Genomic DNA, 16896 nt, shown 5'->3' on the forward strand with positions numbered 1-16896 from the left:
AATCATGTTTACTTTTTCTTATTTAAACACTGTCGCCATTAGAAAAACTATTAGAAGTATTCGTTAACTTCTTCCTAAGAAATCAAAGATACTTTTTTCTTCCTAAAAGATTGAGCTATCGACATATTGTGAAGAAAATATCAGATCTAATACTATAATAACACTTTTATAATAAAAATTTATCCCATGAAAAAAGACATAAAATATTGGAAGTATACGTCGAGGATTTTTTTTTTTTGAGCGAACGTTTTGTAAATTATTGCACATTTGTTGTGGTATATGAAGTTCTTTCTACACGTTTCTAATGTCATCATGTCGTCTGAAAGTAAATCTTTGAAAAAGATTTGAAGGCTCGGATGGGGCTTGCATTCTGAGGTCCGGAAGAGGACAATTATTCTGAAAAGAACTTCCACTACATGGTTTTCCACATCTGTTAGGGGCGGGTTTGTTACAGACTCTGCGAGACATGCACCCTCCTGGTAATGATCTCCACGAGGACCAACCACCATCTTGGGGAACACAAGAATTCCATTTGGTGAAATCAATGTCGTTCTTGAATTCCGAACAAGAAAACTCGGGAGTGCTGAAAAATAATGATAAATAAACAGATTAACAGATCATGATACAGCATAATTCAGATGAATGACACTCGCAGCCCTGTGCCTGTGAAAGTTTCAATACTGGAGGTCAATCAACGTACCTTACAGTTTTCTTTTCGAACACGTTTCTGTGAATTTTGCTGATATCTGTGTTTCTGCAGATGACGTTTGCCATCAACGTTTTCCTTATTTCATTCAACTGTTCTGGTGTGAATTTCGCATTTTCTACATCGTTTTCGTAGTAAAATCGATCTGCATACTTCAATGCTTTAAATTGCAGACCGATGATACAAGCAAATAGAGGGCCCACTCGAGCACCCGGAAGTGGATTTTCGGAGACACCTCCCGTAAATAGATCTATATCATCGACACTCCTACAATAAGTAGAGAGTTACAAAGTATCCAATGTCAGAACATGAGTTTAACAGAAATATTTATCAAACATGTACATTCATTAAAATGTTCTTTTATTTTGCTCAGGTGTTTTGTGGACCAAAGAGGAAGAGCAACACAAATTTTGAAAACTATATGAATTTAAAATGATGCAAAATGAAACAAATTTCATTAATCTAATTTTTTTTATCTGCAGTTTCCTGATATACTAGCATTGGTATACTAATTATTATCCATACGGAAAAGGGTCTATCTTGGGGTTTTTTCCTTAAAATCACATTTACAGAATCGAGATAATTATTCATGGTAGGATTAAGCTTACTTGTAAATGGATTTAAGCGCCAAAACAGCGTCCTCGGGGTGATCAATCAGACCCCCGGCTCCAGTGGTGAACGTAGTGGCCGGTTCCAGTCGACAGACAGACCTCCACACATTGTAAGGCGCCAGTCCATGATCACGCCCTCTCTGGATATTGATGGCGGCCAGGTCTATTCCGGTTCCTGGTCCAGATTCAAACAAATGTCTTGTAACTTCATACGACTTTCTCCTACAAAGAAAGATTAGCCTTAGCATCGCCATGTGACAAAAAAGATTTGTCCTCGAACTTGGCTAAGGTTTGATGACAACTCAGATTACTAAATAGCTATTTTAGTTGCATTCAAAACATGTTCTTATATGTTAATTTATAAATACTATGATATTAAATTTGTTATTTGTGTTGCTAAAAATAAAGCTGACGTAAATCAATTCCTACAGGATGCCAAATTAATTAAAACTTTGGATTCGTTAGAGATCTGATAATTCTACAAGAACGTACATGTCAACGCTTTGTGCGTTTGTCTCGTACAATCCCTTAGTGACTGCGCCAACTCCGCCATCTTTTCTGTAAATCCAGTCCGGTTTCAGCACAATATTTCTCAAATCAGACATAATGTTGGTAGAAAAAGCCTTTGTTGGATGATATGACAGTTTGTCATTAATCATACTGTGGCCAAATCGGAAGGCCGCTGTAGAAAAAACGTTCCTGATCATCGCCTTAAAATTGGCGTTATAACCGGTAAAATATCCAGACGATTTTGGTTTTAGATCGAATTTGTTCATGATGTCATTTCCTAGAATGTCCTGCAGATACGAGTGGTAGGTGATGTGTTGAATCATGGCTCCGACAATTTTACGAGACTCCTGGAACAATGTTTCATCGTTCCATTCTGGGTTGACTGTTTTCAGTTTCTTGGCTATCCTATTGTGTTCCCGATGCCAAATGGTCTGGAGAGAAATCAAGGCAGGCTGTTGGTTTACTCGTCGGTCACCTAGTAAAAAGTTAAAACTTTTGATAAACTATGTTGAAGTGCAGAATATATACAATGATTAAAAACGATTTTATTAACTAGCACATTTACGACTATTGCCAATTACATGTATGTTTATATGTACCTGCATTAAAGCATTTAACATTGTTGTTGTTGGTTGGCAGACGACATGAAGCAGAGTTGTTGGTATCTTGCGATAACAGTTCTTCTCCATCAACAGATGAAGATTTCAACAGACCTGAACAAATGTAAAGAAATTCAGATACTAGTACACATTTTTATTGTCGTTACAACAGGGAAGAATTAAAAATTAATAAATTTCAATTTAAAAAAAAATAACTGCTTACTATTGGATTAAATTATTACTGGATTAAAGATATTGTTAAACCTACGTTAACTTGGTACATTGGTTTCCTCCTTTTAATTCCATTTTTTACTTTTCAAATGAAAGCTAAATACTATTTACTAGTAAATAACAACACACTGTGTTCAATTAGCAACGACACCATGGAGCTATATAATATATGTATTTGTCATATTAATATACAAATACATAACTCAATGACATTGTGTAGGATTACATTAATTTATTTACTTTAATTAAAATGTCTAAAAATTTTAAATTTTAAGCTGTTCGTGTCCTCCTAAACTGGTATTTAACACCTAAGCAATTCTTTATATAGCCTTGCTAATAAACCGGTTCTAGAGAACCATGTGACACAAACAGGTATTCGAATGAAAACCTTATTTCCAGACAATTAATTTATTATTACACCAAGTAGAAATTGATTTCTGTCTAATTCGTCCCTCAAAAGAGGGACATATTTTTAAAACACATTTAACTATACTCGCCGTCCGTGCGTAGCCGCAGTGAGTTCATAGTATTCTGGTCAGAGCCGTATACGGCCGATCCGTCCAGATAGTGTGTGTTCTGGTTGATCTGTTGGCGGGGACCTGCAAAACGACGAACATTTGATTTATTTTTACGCTATATTTTACAGTATTTTTGTTCCTTATGCATAGAAAATATTTGCAATGTTTTACGTCGAGTTGTATCTAATGTAATAATTCAAGTCCATATAAAAGAGAGAAATACAATATCTAAAGTGCTTCCTCAAAATTTCTTTTAATGAAAAAAAAAAATTAATTCGTATCAGAGGATATCTTACCCACGTTGCAGTCCAGTGCCGAGGACTGGAGAGATCGTACAAAGTTCATACACGTCCTCTTGAACGTCCCGAAATAGGGGTCGTCTTTTGGTAAGGATATCGGTAGACAGTTGGAGTGCAGTCTACCAAGTCCTAGCCTCGAACAGCACTCCAAATTGGAATTCAAGTAACCTTTTACATGTACATAAAAGATTATCCTTACAAATAGGCGCGTTGGTGATCAGTTTTTTGGCATTTGAAAAATTCTTTCGGAAGTTTATATCTACTAGTAAACATCCTCGATTTATCATCGGTATAATCAACGAGAGAGAGAGAGAGAGAGCACATACCTTTAGCAAGAGCGTTGAACTGAATATCGTGACTAACAAACTGTCCGAACTCCATGGTAAACTGTGAGAGTTCCATGGCGTGTCTGTCTGTACTTCTCTGGTGGACGGCGATGCTGATCTCACGTGGACCAGGTAACGGTCGGCCATTGACGTCCCTACTTCTCGGGTCCTGGACGTCTAAAGATGAAAGATAAATATAATGTATCCCATCTTAAGATGTGTGGTGGGTTTTTTGGCCACTTAATTTAAAACGAAGTCTAAAATAACCCACTTTCCCCAATCCTCGTGTACAAAATAGCGAAATGGTAATCTAATATAATCATATTTGCCATTAATTGTTCAATAAGAATGAAGGTAGACTTTGGTCTTTGTTCAACGGTATTCTTAAATATATTCTAACAATTTCGGTTTTTTTTTCAAACACCTATGTTATAAGTCGTTCAAATGCAAGACAACCCGGGTTTGACAGTTGAGACAGTTCGGGACCACGTGAGGTGTTTATTGCCGCTAATATTGTTGTGATGGTCTTCGATGATTCTTTTTAAAACGTTTCGCAATTTGGTAAAATCCGAAACCTTCAACATACCGTCTTCGTAGAAAGGGTCGATAAATCTTTCAAAAGGAGTCTGTGATTTCCCCCACAATGGATTCTGTAGGTTATTGCAGCTACCATCGGCAGTTCTGTACTTGGCTGTACTAACACTGGTGGGCTTTAATTGGTATGGACAAAACGGTCTGAACTGATTCACTATGGCGGGAATGAATTCCATCTGAGTTAGAATGTCTTTGTTGCTTCGACCAGCTGCAGATCCTTCTATCGCAGAGGGAATGCTGAAATAAAACCATGAAACGTGCTATATTGTATGCTGTTTATCGCAAAAAATAAAAAAAGAACGTTGATATACTGTAGAATCCTAATTAATCATGAGGAATAAAAATCCGCGTAAAATAGCGAAAAACAAACCTGTGGATTTAATAAAATTTCGCTTTTATTTTTTGGACAGATGTAAACTTAATAAAACTGCGATAAAAAAGAATTGGCGTTCGCGGTTTTATATTCTCACGATTTGATGCAAAACGGTTGGAGAGCGCAGTACCCGCGTCAAATAAAGAATCAAAGTATGCATAGAATCTCTCTCTCTCTCTCTCTCTCTCTCTCTTTGACTATGAGACTCACTTTCCTGTTGTGAGACGTTGTTTAGTTTTGACAGTTTCTATCGACCTAGCTACGCTTCCAATAAGTGTGGCGGACTGCTCCGCAATGTTCATGGCCTCAGGGGTGGTCAGTAGATGGGGACCGAACCCGCTCGTCTGTAGGTTAGGCGTGTCAATTCCTGTAAAAAATAAGTACACATGTAATTTTCCATGCGATTGTTTCATTTCCCCATTTCCTTTGCTTGAAATTGCGCACAAAGAATTTTCAAGAAAGAAATCTCAGTTTGCAAATTATTAAGTTTGTTTTACTCAGAAGACCACAATTTTGATGGGTGTACAAATTGCTCACTTTGTTCAAATAGCTGTTTGTCGACCTGTGCTTCTTTTAGATTTAATGCCTTCACTTCGTTGATGGCACTGCTGATGTCAGCAACAGATGGCGTTAATGGCCCTCCAAGGACTTCAGGCCCGGGCATCACTGGCGAGGGAAAGCTTGGAAATCTCACTGATTGGTCGAAGTTTGGCGTAAATGGCCTTCCAATGACTTCAGGTCGGGGCACCATTGATTGGTCGACGGCTGCGGGCCGCCTTCCGGTTGTAAAGGGGTCTAATGCTTGTGAAGGTTTCCTAGCGACGAATGTAGCCGAAGGTTCTCTCATGGTTTCCGAGAGGAGGGAGTTCATTTGTGATGCATCAAGTGACGCCCATGATGTCTTGATGCATAATAAAAGGCAAAGGAAAATGCTGTAATAAAAAAAATGCCATGCAGTAGAAAATATTTTAAAGGGGAATGAATTGGAATTTTGAAGAATGGATATTTATTGAAATTGTACGTGAAAAGGAAAAGTAAATTTTAAGAGCAAAACATTTATTTTATGGGAGGGGAAAATGCAAGGCAAACTGACATCAAGTTCAAACATGGTTACGACTAATATTTATGAACCTATCGTGTTCACAGAAATACTATCAATACGTGATGATCACTATGGTAGTTTGGTGTGTGTATATGCCCAAAATATAACTGATTTTTTTTCGGTGAATATTTGAGATACATCTGACTGACAAAAGTTCCTTGATATGAAGTAAATTGGATTAACCCCAACAAATTAGAATAAGACATGATAAATTTTGTCAGTTTAACATAATTTATCGGAAATGTTTAAAAATTGTGGCTTCATTGATGATTTCATTGGCACCGATTTTCGTGGATTAAGCGAAAATCACAGTTTCAAGGATGAGTACATGTAATTCGTGGCCGACGATCCTAGCAATACAATATATTATTAGAGATTGCGCCTTATTGAGCATTCAGTTTCATAGATCAGTTAAACAACTAATCTACAATAATTATTGTTTTTCAAAGAATATCGATGAAACCACAGTATAATGTATATATTTTCCTCAGGGAATTGCTAAACCATAGCCAGTAGTCTAAATTAAATTTGATATCGGTCTCGAGATTTGCAAAATCGATTATATGTAAATAAAGAAATGTCGTTAAATATATAAACTATTTGAAAAATCATAAGACTAGTCGATCAGTACTTTTTGTAATGGGTTACCATTGCTCTGACCGAGTACCCGGTTATACGGTTAGCAATACAATTGCCATCTTAATTTTTTTTTATTACAGTGGAATTGAGAACTAAAATTATTAATTAATAAACATTAATTCAAATATACTTCACATAATTTGCCGATATACATAATCTTACTTTAATTTCACTGTTATGATTGTTGTTTAGTATATTCATCTTTTTTTTGATAAATTAATTCAGTTGCATAGGATTGAACATAATTCCCATTTAAGATTAATTGTCGTAAAGTTCTATTTGATTTAAAAAGTGTAAACATGAGGAAAGCAAAATAACTGCATGCTGTGTTGATCAACAAACCACAATACAGGAACAAATAAACGTAAAAATCATCGTACCTGTAATAGCTCCGCATGATGAAGTGTACGAAAACAATGCCTGTGTTCAATGTTTTATAGGTCTGTGAACTAGATGACGTCATTTGTCAGGTAAATTTACTTTTGGGGCTCCCCAGAAAAGGATCCAGGAGAAACACACCAGCTTGTAAACAGAGTTAACTAGTACAAGCCGTTTATATAGTGTTTTGTATTAATTAAAAGTAAACAATAAAGACCATTGACATGATGAACTAATTCTTCAAAACATTAAGGATTTCGTTTCGTATTGTTTTGAGTTTTGAATTGTTTGTTTAGCTTTGGAGTACCTTTTTTCTCTTTTAATATTAGAATTCATTCGCGATGTTTTGAGGGAATAAAGACATTTTTAAAAAGGTTTGATATTTTACTATCAAACCAATTTACTTTTTATGTTATTTTGCTTACTCATCAATATTTTTTACAAAAAATATTTGGGGTCATTCGATATCATTTTTTTTTCATTTAAAAAAAATCGTGTATTGTTGACCCATATTATATTTAAATTACCGTTAATTCTCAATGTTACTAACATCAAAATGGACAGTTGGACTTATTCAATTTTAACGCGTATCATTTCAATAAGAATAACATATCAATTACATGTTTTAATTGATGAATTAATTGTTGACCCATATTCTAGATAAGCCGCTCCCGGTCTGTTTACCTCTAAATCGTGATTTTTTTTAGCAAAACATTAGGGGTGATTTCCCGAAATTGACAGAAAAAGACCTTCAGTTGTTATTGGGATCTTAATGCAATCGATTTCATAGCATTAAGATTAAATAAGATAAGCTAAATTTTCACGCTGACTTTATTTTATGTATATATACATGTATGTATATTAATTTGATTAATAAATTGTGTTAATTTTTACATATTATAGTCCGATAGGCGGATGAAACAATGAAAAATATTGTGCTTTAATGTAGATCTGGATATGTACATGCACATATGTATAAATTCGATATACAATGAATTACATGAACTTACATGTACTTAGTTACATGTACTCACAATGCAGGCACGTAGCATCGAGGGGGGGGGGGGGGCATCCCCATCCAAAAAATCTTGACAAGTAAAAAAAAAAGAAAAAAAAAGGAAATTTAAAGATTCCAAAAATCTTCAAAATCCTAGTCCGTGGGGGGGGGGGGGGGGGGGGGGGGGGGGGGGTTAGACTAAACTATACTTCCAAAAAAAATATTCTTCCCTACCAAAATTCTTCTCCCTCCAAATCATGAAATTCCTAATCCGTGGGGGGGGGATAACTTCAATTTAACTCCTCATTTCCTTATTTTCATATCAATTTTTTACTTACTTTAAAAAAAGTGGGGGGCCAACTCTATTATAATTCATTTTTTTATATGTGGATTTTAAAAATTTGTTGCTGCGAGAAAAAGTGGGGGGGGGGGGGCCAGGCCCCCCCTGCCCCCCCCCCCCCCCCCCCCCCCGATGCTACGTGCCTGCAATGAACTATTTTGTACTATTTAACAAGTAGTAAAAAATATCCCATTGTAAGTAAGCAATTCAATAATATTAAGGCACGGGCCTCAAAATCTTCTTTTATTCTTTTTTAATCTAGATCTACATTACAACCAAGAGGGTTTTTTTTTTTGCTTTTTTTTTTAATTTTGTGTTAAAACCACCTATCCATGCTCTGATGTCAGGTAAACAACTAGAGCATAATACTACATCAATAATTCCCCGACAGGTGTGAAATATATCATTGCATTTATTTTTGTGTTTGTGTTCTTTTATTTTGTGTTTGGCAACCGATAATTCCTGAATGATGTATATGTATTATTGTGACATGTTTTCTGGATTTTTTTTTTTTTTTTTTTTTGCTTTCATGATACCTAACCATATATTTTTTGAAAACCCGTCAACAATTTGTACATTCTATCTCGTTTTTAAAAAATCGTTTAAAAAATAAGAATATGTTAAAGCGAGGGATAGGCATGGACAATAGATCTACTGGAGAAAAATTTCAACAAGATTGATGCAGTCAAAATTTTGCTTCAATTTCTCCAGAAAATTAAATACAGTTTGTATACGTATACACTTGAATTTTAATGAGTCAGCATATTCAACATTTCAGCGGAAAGAAATGAAAGAAAGAAAGAAAATGAATTAATCATATGTTGCTTTTTGATTGGGTCTTTAACATGTTTAAGTTAGTGGTAACTCATATCTTATGATATTAGAAGGTTATTTCAGCGATAACCCGAAATATTATAATTCGAAGAATTTATAGATTCCTTAATTACACGAATAACGAATAATGTTCGAAATAGTAGTTGTGGAAATTTTGCATGAATCAAAGTCATGGAATGTGTGCAAATATTGTATTGGTTTGTTTAAACAATAAAATGCTTTCTTTGGTGATTCATGTGTAATGTACGTATAAGGATACATAACACGGGTTATGTAATTTTATGCGCAATGATCGCTATCGTGATAACCCGCATGAATCATCAAAGAAAGCATTTTGTTGTTTATGTTTACATCTTTATTTTACAAATTAATGAATTGATCATAAAAAGTAAGTAAAAGTAACTAAATAATTGTTAATGTACATCAGTTTGTTAAATTAAAAGAAATAGCCAAATCAATTTGACTCTGGCATCATGATTAGAACCATTTAAACAAGACCTTGGACTTTTAGTAGGACGTAGCTATCTATTTCTTGCGTCAAAACAAGCTAAAAATGACACTGGTTTCAAGCGAAACTCGTAGACACCAATTGCGTAGTCTTGGCTCAAAAGCCAGACAAATCTTGTTGATTTCAAAGAGCCAATGCTGATAGGCCTTAAATGATATAGACAGACCTACGTCACATTGCTGTTTGACACAACTACCCAAAGTCCAAGCTCTTGTTAAAATGGTTCTATTTCGTACAGTCCGTTATTTTTCTAAGGTTGCTGAAGGTTTCAACTGCTCAATAATTAAACTGGTTAGAACTAGATCATATCGATTTCAGTCCTGTTCGTTTCTATACAGCTTTGAATTACAATCAAATGTCGTATTTCAACTAGAGGGAACCATAATTAGTTGATATAAATATATGTATAATATAGGAAATCACCAGAAATCACACAAAGATCTAAATATTTTAGAATCAGAGATAATACGATATCCTTACATAATAGGAATAGGACATGTTCTTCATTCCTATTCAATATCAGCCGACAAATATAGTTAATATGTATCTATATTGGGGGTAGTGGGAGGTTGTGATAATAAAAATGATGTTAATTATAACCTTGAATATGCAAAAACATTGTAACGGGTGTGTAAAATTGTTTGTGGCTAACCTTAGTTACAAACATGTGCCATTGAATTTCAGTGAAATTAATTTGAAAAAATAAAGAAAATATATAGGAATATTTCTTCTTTTTTTCCTTCGTAAAAACACATGCTGATATGAAATCAGCAAGTCTTGTGTATTCAGAAAACACTCATTTTAAAGTATTTTTCTTCAAACTTCAAAATAATTTTTCCCATTGTTATATAACTGTCTATAAGCTAGAACAGAACACATTTTTTTTCATATTCATTCATCATGCACGACCTACACGTAGAGCCAGTTGCCCGCAGCCACCTCATTAATAACGTGTATCACGATAATAAAAGGATTATGAATAATCACAAACTCTCGTGAGCAAAATAAACGTGATGTTGGTTAGTTTAGGCTAATCAACAGCTGTGTAACAGAACAAAAAAAGATCTCTCTCTCTCTCTCTCTATCCGGTTGAAATTAGACTAATGTACTAAAGCAGAAGACATACGAATAGTACAATTATGAATCATATTTTTGAAATAGCACTGTAATTTTTCATGTACAGTGGGGATGGGTGGGTGGGTTTATAGTATTCAAATTTAATATTTTTAATATATATATATATATATATATATATATATATATATATATATATATATATATATATATATATATATATATATATATATATTTTAATATTTTTTTAATTTAATATTTTTACAGTGAAACAAAAATGTCACAACTTGGGTAGGAGACTGTCTTGTTCGTCAATCACTGTACCTTCTAAAACTGGTCTGTTTACTAAATTAATTCAATTTTTTATGTACAATGTTTTATAATCATTAAATTTAAAAATCTCTAGAGCTCTTGCTGAGGTAATAAAATACATGTACTTTAATTCACAGAATGGTATCTTAGAACCATTTAACGTTTATCCAATTTGAAGAATTTTCCTCAGTTTCTCTGTAGTAAAAGAGTATGCTTTTATTTTTTTTCTTTCATTTTATTTTAAGCAGATCATAAATTTTTAATTCATTTCCATATCAATAATAATACATGAATATGCATCACAATAAAATCAAACATCAAATAATATAACAATAGCACCTGATCAGTGAAAAGTCAAATCATGCAGATAAATTTAAAAAAATGAATAAAAAATATAGCCCGATAGTATATGCTATATCATACCATATGATAGTACATATGAATAGACAACTTACAGACTGAAATGACACCTTTAAAACTTCTTACACTGCTGATCTGAATTACATTACCATGTGAAAAGTTTAACTTGTATGTTTTATGTGTATTAAAACATGTGTAACAGGAATGTATTAAGAACGTACTTAAAGTCTCCCCGTTATTGTTGACTTGATGATCATTGGCATGCATTTAGCTAGCACGTCTTATTTTCTAAAAATATCTTGATATTTCTTAAAAACAAACTCTCTCTCTCTCTTCTCTCTCTCTCTCTCTCTCTCTCTCTCTCAATCATCCACCTTTTTGAAAAGGAATGAGAGATATTCCAGAGAAAATGAATTGTATATGTAAAAAAAATAAGATGTTCAAACACAGACATACAACGATCACTGATGAATCTCTAGGTTCAACTTTTAAATGAACAATTTAATGCTGTAAATGAAAGACGTAAATTTCCCACCCTCTCTCCCCCACACCTCCAATCCTCCCCCTTTCACCACAGCAAAATTTTGGGTCAGTGTTGTAAAGTCATCCCTGGGTTGATAAGAGATTTGGGGGTGAACACTCTCAATACTTCATCCCAAGAACAGTCCGCCATCTCTCCAGGCTTAAACAGATTGAAGTCAAGTCCGTACACAAATTCTGTGTGATGTTCCAGCGTTTCTACTGCCATATTTATTGTAAAGTCCCATAACCTTTGGAAAGGAAAGAACTATGTTACCGTATGTACGTGTATGGTGAGGCTTATTAGAAAATTCAGACAGCTCAAAAACAAAATTAATGAAGATAACGTTAATTCTAGCATATCAATTTTTCCTTACTACATGTATTTCAACTCCATTTATAACTAACAATGATTTCTTTAAGAGATGTGTTTTTGATTTCCTTTCGTACAGATGATCTGCTCATTCTAAAAATCTAACACATATAATACAATGAACTTTTTCCTGAAAGTTAACAAATCTCTATCAAACAGAGAGAAATACTTACCTAGTGGTAAAATCGTACGACACGGAGGCCAAGATGTTTCTTTGAAAGGCAGATGTCTGTGAAAATAAAAACATGTACTTGTCGTCTTTTAAATGAAATAATGAAGAATTTTAAATGTACAGTATTTGTACAATGCATACTTAATTCTGCGATTCTACCATTTTCCATCAAATCGCAACAATGTAAAATCGAAAAAATGTGGAATTTTTATCATAGTTTCATGTAGTTTACAAATGTCCAAAAAATAAAAGCAAGATTGTAAAATTCGTGAGAAGTCTTTCACACGATTTTCCATGGATATTTACTCTACGCATTTATTAATAATTAGGTATGTATAGTAGTGAAATTGTTAAAACATGATTTATTTTTTAGAAATGAGACCTTGATTCTCCTGACAGCCAGGGAATGACCCCTCAGGTCACAGATGGGGGTCTGGGGATTCCTGATGTCCCACCCCCTGATAGCTCCATCCACTGCTCCAGTAAATAGTAGGTTCTACAAAAAAAAAAAGGTCACATGCATGTACTTTGATAAATCATAGAATAAAATTTGGGATTGTACATGTAGCGGGATGGGAGAAATAATGACTGACCAGACAGGGACTCAAAACTGGGTCCACTAAAACTTTTTGTCTGGTGCTCTACCAACTGAGCTATCTGCAACTCTCCCTGTGTCCCGGGTTTCTGATCCGCTCCTTTCCCCTGGAGAGGAGTGGATCAGAAATCCTTAGCTTGGGGGAGATAAGCTATTTGGTGGGGGTGATTGAACCAGTGTGACTGACACATTCCAAAAAATAAAAACTACTGGAGAAAATTTGAGGAATAAAACCTTACCTGGTCATATTTCGACCAATCACAGGTGAGGATTTCTGAGTTGTGGCCAGGAATCACGGTCTGAGGGGTCTCTGGTCTCCTTGCATCCCATACCCTTACTGTGTGATCTCCTGTTTGAAGAAGATAAAAATTTAAATCACATATATATATATATTCAAGTGTAAAACACATCGTGTACATGTACATGCATGTACTAGTATTTTGATACAGACCAGAGGCTGAAGCAAAGGATCCTGGTATATGCGGAGACCATCGTACACTGTAAACAATAGCTTCATGTCCGAGGAATGTGGTAAGAGATTGGGAATGGGAAATATCCCACTGGAAAAACAAATTTAAGTAGCATAAAACAAACTACATTTACAATAAAGATATATTGCCAAGAAAAAAATTATGTACATGCAGTTACTTTAAGCTTCTACACGTAAATGAAAATTTTATGACTTTATTGTTTTTAATGTACATATATGACCATAAAAATAATTCTTTTCTGATAAAATTGCTGTGATTTACTTTGTTAAAAAAATGAAGAAATTGTAAGAAGCTATTCCCAGTCATTATAGAAATATCACATAGTACATTTTAGTTCAGCCGTAAAATCACAAAAAATTATTGATCAATATATACATTTCACCACTTCAATATCAGTGTATTATAATATCAGAATTATAGATATACCAATTTCACGCTTTTATCCCATGATCCACTCAGAAAGTAGTTTTCCTGTCGAGTCTGACTCCAATGCACTGAATTCACCTTGACATTAAAGATAAAATATAAAGCATGAATATCCATATTCATGTGGCATATTGAAATTAACATGCTATGAAATACAAAACATGATATTGATATACATCTACATAGCTGCTCAGAAATTGATTTTCATCAAGACCAAGAAAAATTCAAACATATACGGTACATCTGAAAGTTTTTTCACTCAGAAAAGAAAATAATGGAGATCGAGCCACAGAACAATATATCACTAATTGTATTCATATTACTGGATTGGGTGATAATTTTGATAGCGTAACATTTGACATCTTGCCAGATAAATATTAAAACGTATAACATTTCCTACCTCCTTTGTGTGTTCTTTGTAAGCTTTTATTGGGCCCTGAAATATACAAGGATATACACATGTAAATTCAACGATTCAACTAACTTTTTTGCGGGACGAGTTCTTTATTTGTATAATATATGCAGCATGCAATTTTGAATTCAATAATAGGGATACCTATTAGTTTTATTTGTCAAAGCACCCCCCCCCCCTCCAGGTCTAGATTTGGGCATTTAGTAAGTCTAGTTAAGGTTAAATCAACTGTATAAACCCAGCTTCAGGTAGAAGCTTCTTTAGTTTTACCCTTCTTTGATTAATATCCCACACCACAACGTGACCATCTCCAGCCCCAGTGACCAGGATATTCTCATTGTTCTCTGCCCATGTTATGTCAAAAAGGCCATCATTCCAGTCAAACACGGTCTGAGGTATAAGTCCATTGGGTCCTGTCTCAATTATATACAGTGTCCCACAACCTAAAAGAAACATGTGCGTAGTGTACAATTAAGTCAAAGTGAAAATGAAAATACATGTAATACAACTTAATCTATAAATAAAAGTATTGATAGCATACCGGTATGTCATTATAGCATAGTCATAATAAAGATCGTGTACAGTGTAAAGTTAGTAAACTTATTTATATAACATTAGATATCTGAAAATTGCCTCTAATACCATTACCTGTGTTTTTTAATGCAATAATTTTAGTATCAGACAGTTCATAATTTTTATAATTATAAGAGAAATGTTAATGCAATATGAATGGATTCATGTCGGCATCTTTTAATTCAATTTACAAATCCACATGATTTAAATTAATATCCCCTTAAAGGGACTTGGACACGATTTGAGATCAAATTTTTATTTTTTATTTATATGTATAAAATGGTTTGCTTGTGCATTTTGAATTATTAAACAAAATATAAATGTTAGATGTCAAGTGTCTAGCGAGATACAGACATAAGAATTCATTGCTAAGTAAACAAAGCTCGAGTCTTATATCAGGGCTCTACATTAACTTTTTTTCCTACTTGTCCATTCGGACAAGTGACCAAAACATTTACTTGTCCGAACTTCAACTTCAGTTGTCCGAAAAATTTACAATATTAAAGATCAAATATTGTCAACTTGAAAACTACAGTACTCTATTACTAAAATAAAATCATTTATTGATTAATACTCTAGCTATAATTAATAACCTGACTTTTTAATTGGAAACTTAAAGTGTCTTTCCTATAATTATATACATGTATTTGTTCTATATAACATTAAACATGATTTGTCAGCTGTAGCTTTGTCATGGCAAATTACAAGACATCTTAAATTTAGCATCAGGTTTAAAAATACATGTAACTGTTATATTGATTTCTCAGCTGTTTTTTAAACTAAACATGGAAGTCATCATAGTCTATCAATGATGAATGAAACCTAAAATAAGTTACATTTCTTTCCATAATCCTTTATCTATGCTACCTTTTCTTCCTTTCTTTTTCTTAACATATGTGTTTGGTACTTTGTAAGAACTAAGATCCACACCTTGAAAGTTGTTTGAAATTAGTAAACTTCAATCCCGATCAAGAGTAACTCAATTGCATTGCAATTTGATGTCGGGATCGAAATTCAAAATAACTAATCGATAAACTTATAACGAGACTACGGATAAACTTATCACAAAACTTTCTTTTCTTTTTTAAATGTTGGAGACTTCTTAATATAAAAAATGCACTTGTCCAGTCGGACAAGTGGCCAGCAATATTCACTTGTCCGCATATTTTTTTAACTGGTACCGGACAAGAGGACAAGCATTAATGTCGAGCCCTGTATATTTGTTTACAAATAATATAAAGTAAAGAAATTACCATTTATTTGACAAAATGACTTGTGGCAAACAAGATAAACTGATTCAATGTGTTCATAAATAATATTATCAACAAAAGAAAGCACTTTTTCATTGAAACTTATACCAATACAACACATATTTAAACAATAACAAGACACAAGCTTTGTTTACAAAACAAAGAATTTCAAACTCTGTATCTTGCTTGTAACTCAATATTTGACTTTAAAATTTTGAGGAAGCAAGAAGAATATCCATATCAACCATTCTAGACATTAAAAATGGAAAAATAAATTTTGAAAAATTTAAGCTCATAATGTGTTTAAGTCCCTTTATTAAGTCAAAAAATTCTGAATTGTATTTTGAGAGAGAAAGAGAGAGTGAGAGAGAGAGAGAGAGAGAGAGAGAGAGAGAGAGAGAGAGAGAGAGAGAGAGAGACTCTACATGTGCCTATATCATTTATGCATTTATGTCTCTGCCTATATTAATAGTCATCTTTACCTGCTATTCCATAATACTGCGACGAGGCGCAAGCAAGTTTTGTCGGAAAAAATGGTGAAAATTCAACAGAATATCCATGTCTCCCCTTAGTCTGAAGTGACAAGTTCATGTTTACATTTTTCGTCCTTTCGATTTCCTGAACTTTGACCTCTATCGTAAAGTTTTACGACATAAGGGCACTGCGCTCCAGAAATGATTGTAAATTAGCTGCTATGTTTCATTATTCTTTATTATTCGTATAAAAAAATCAAAGTTTACATTGATGTGATAAATATATCTTTTTTTCTCTTCA

The 16896-nt window shown here is 33.7% G+C and overlaps 2 protein-coding genes across 2 annotated transcripts; both read right to left on the minus strand.

Moving 5' to 3' along the window:
* Positions 1-214: 214 nt before the first annotated feature.
* LOC128186166 (chorion peroxidase-like) lies at positions 215-5701 on the minus strand. The gene is made up of 11 exons (XM_052855915.1): positions 5305-5701; positions 4978-5134; positions 4387-4631; positions 3801-3977; positions 3472-3642; positions 3155-3256; positions 2427-2540; positions 1810-2302; positions 1315-1539; positions 701-973; positions 215-583 (listed from the first exon to the last, which is right to left on the minus strand). Exons 1-11 carry the CDS (start codon positions 5636-5638, stop codon positions 292-294), a joined length of 2583 nt encoding a protein of 860 aa, XP_052711875.1. The 5' UTR covers positions 5639-5701; the 3' UTR covers positions 215-291.
* Positions 5702-11893: 6192 nt separating this feature from the next.
* LOC128186165 (peroxisomal targeting signal 2 receptor-like) lies at positions 11894-16742 on the minus strand. The gene is made up of 9 exons (XM_052855914.1): positions 16605-16742; positions 14570-14742; positions 14288-14323; positions 13888-13965; positions 13422-13530; positions 13210-13319; positions 12758-12871; positions 12377-12432; positions 11894-12081 (listed from the first exon to the last, which is right to left on the minus strand). The coding sequence occupies exons 1-9, from the start codon at positions 16711-16713 to the stop codon at positions 11901-11903; spliced, it is 966 nt and encodes a 321-aa protein (XP_052711874.1). The 5' UTR covers positions 16714-16742; the 3' UTR covers positions 11894-11900.
* Between the last annotated feature and the right edge of the window lie 154 nt (positions 16743-16896).

This window comes from Crassostrea angulata, chromosome 5 (assembly GCF_025612915.1).
Source record: "Crassostrea angulata isolate pt1a10 chromosome 5, ASM2561291v2, whole genome shotgun sequence".
Classification (NCBI taxonomy): Eukaryota; Metazoa; Mollusca; class Bivalvia; order Ostreida; family Ostreidae; genus Magallana; species Magallana angulata.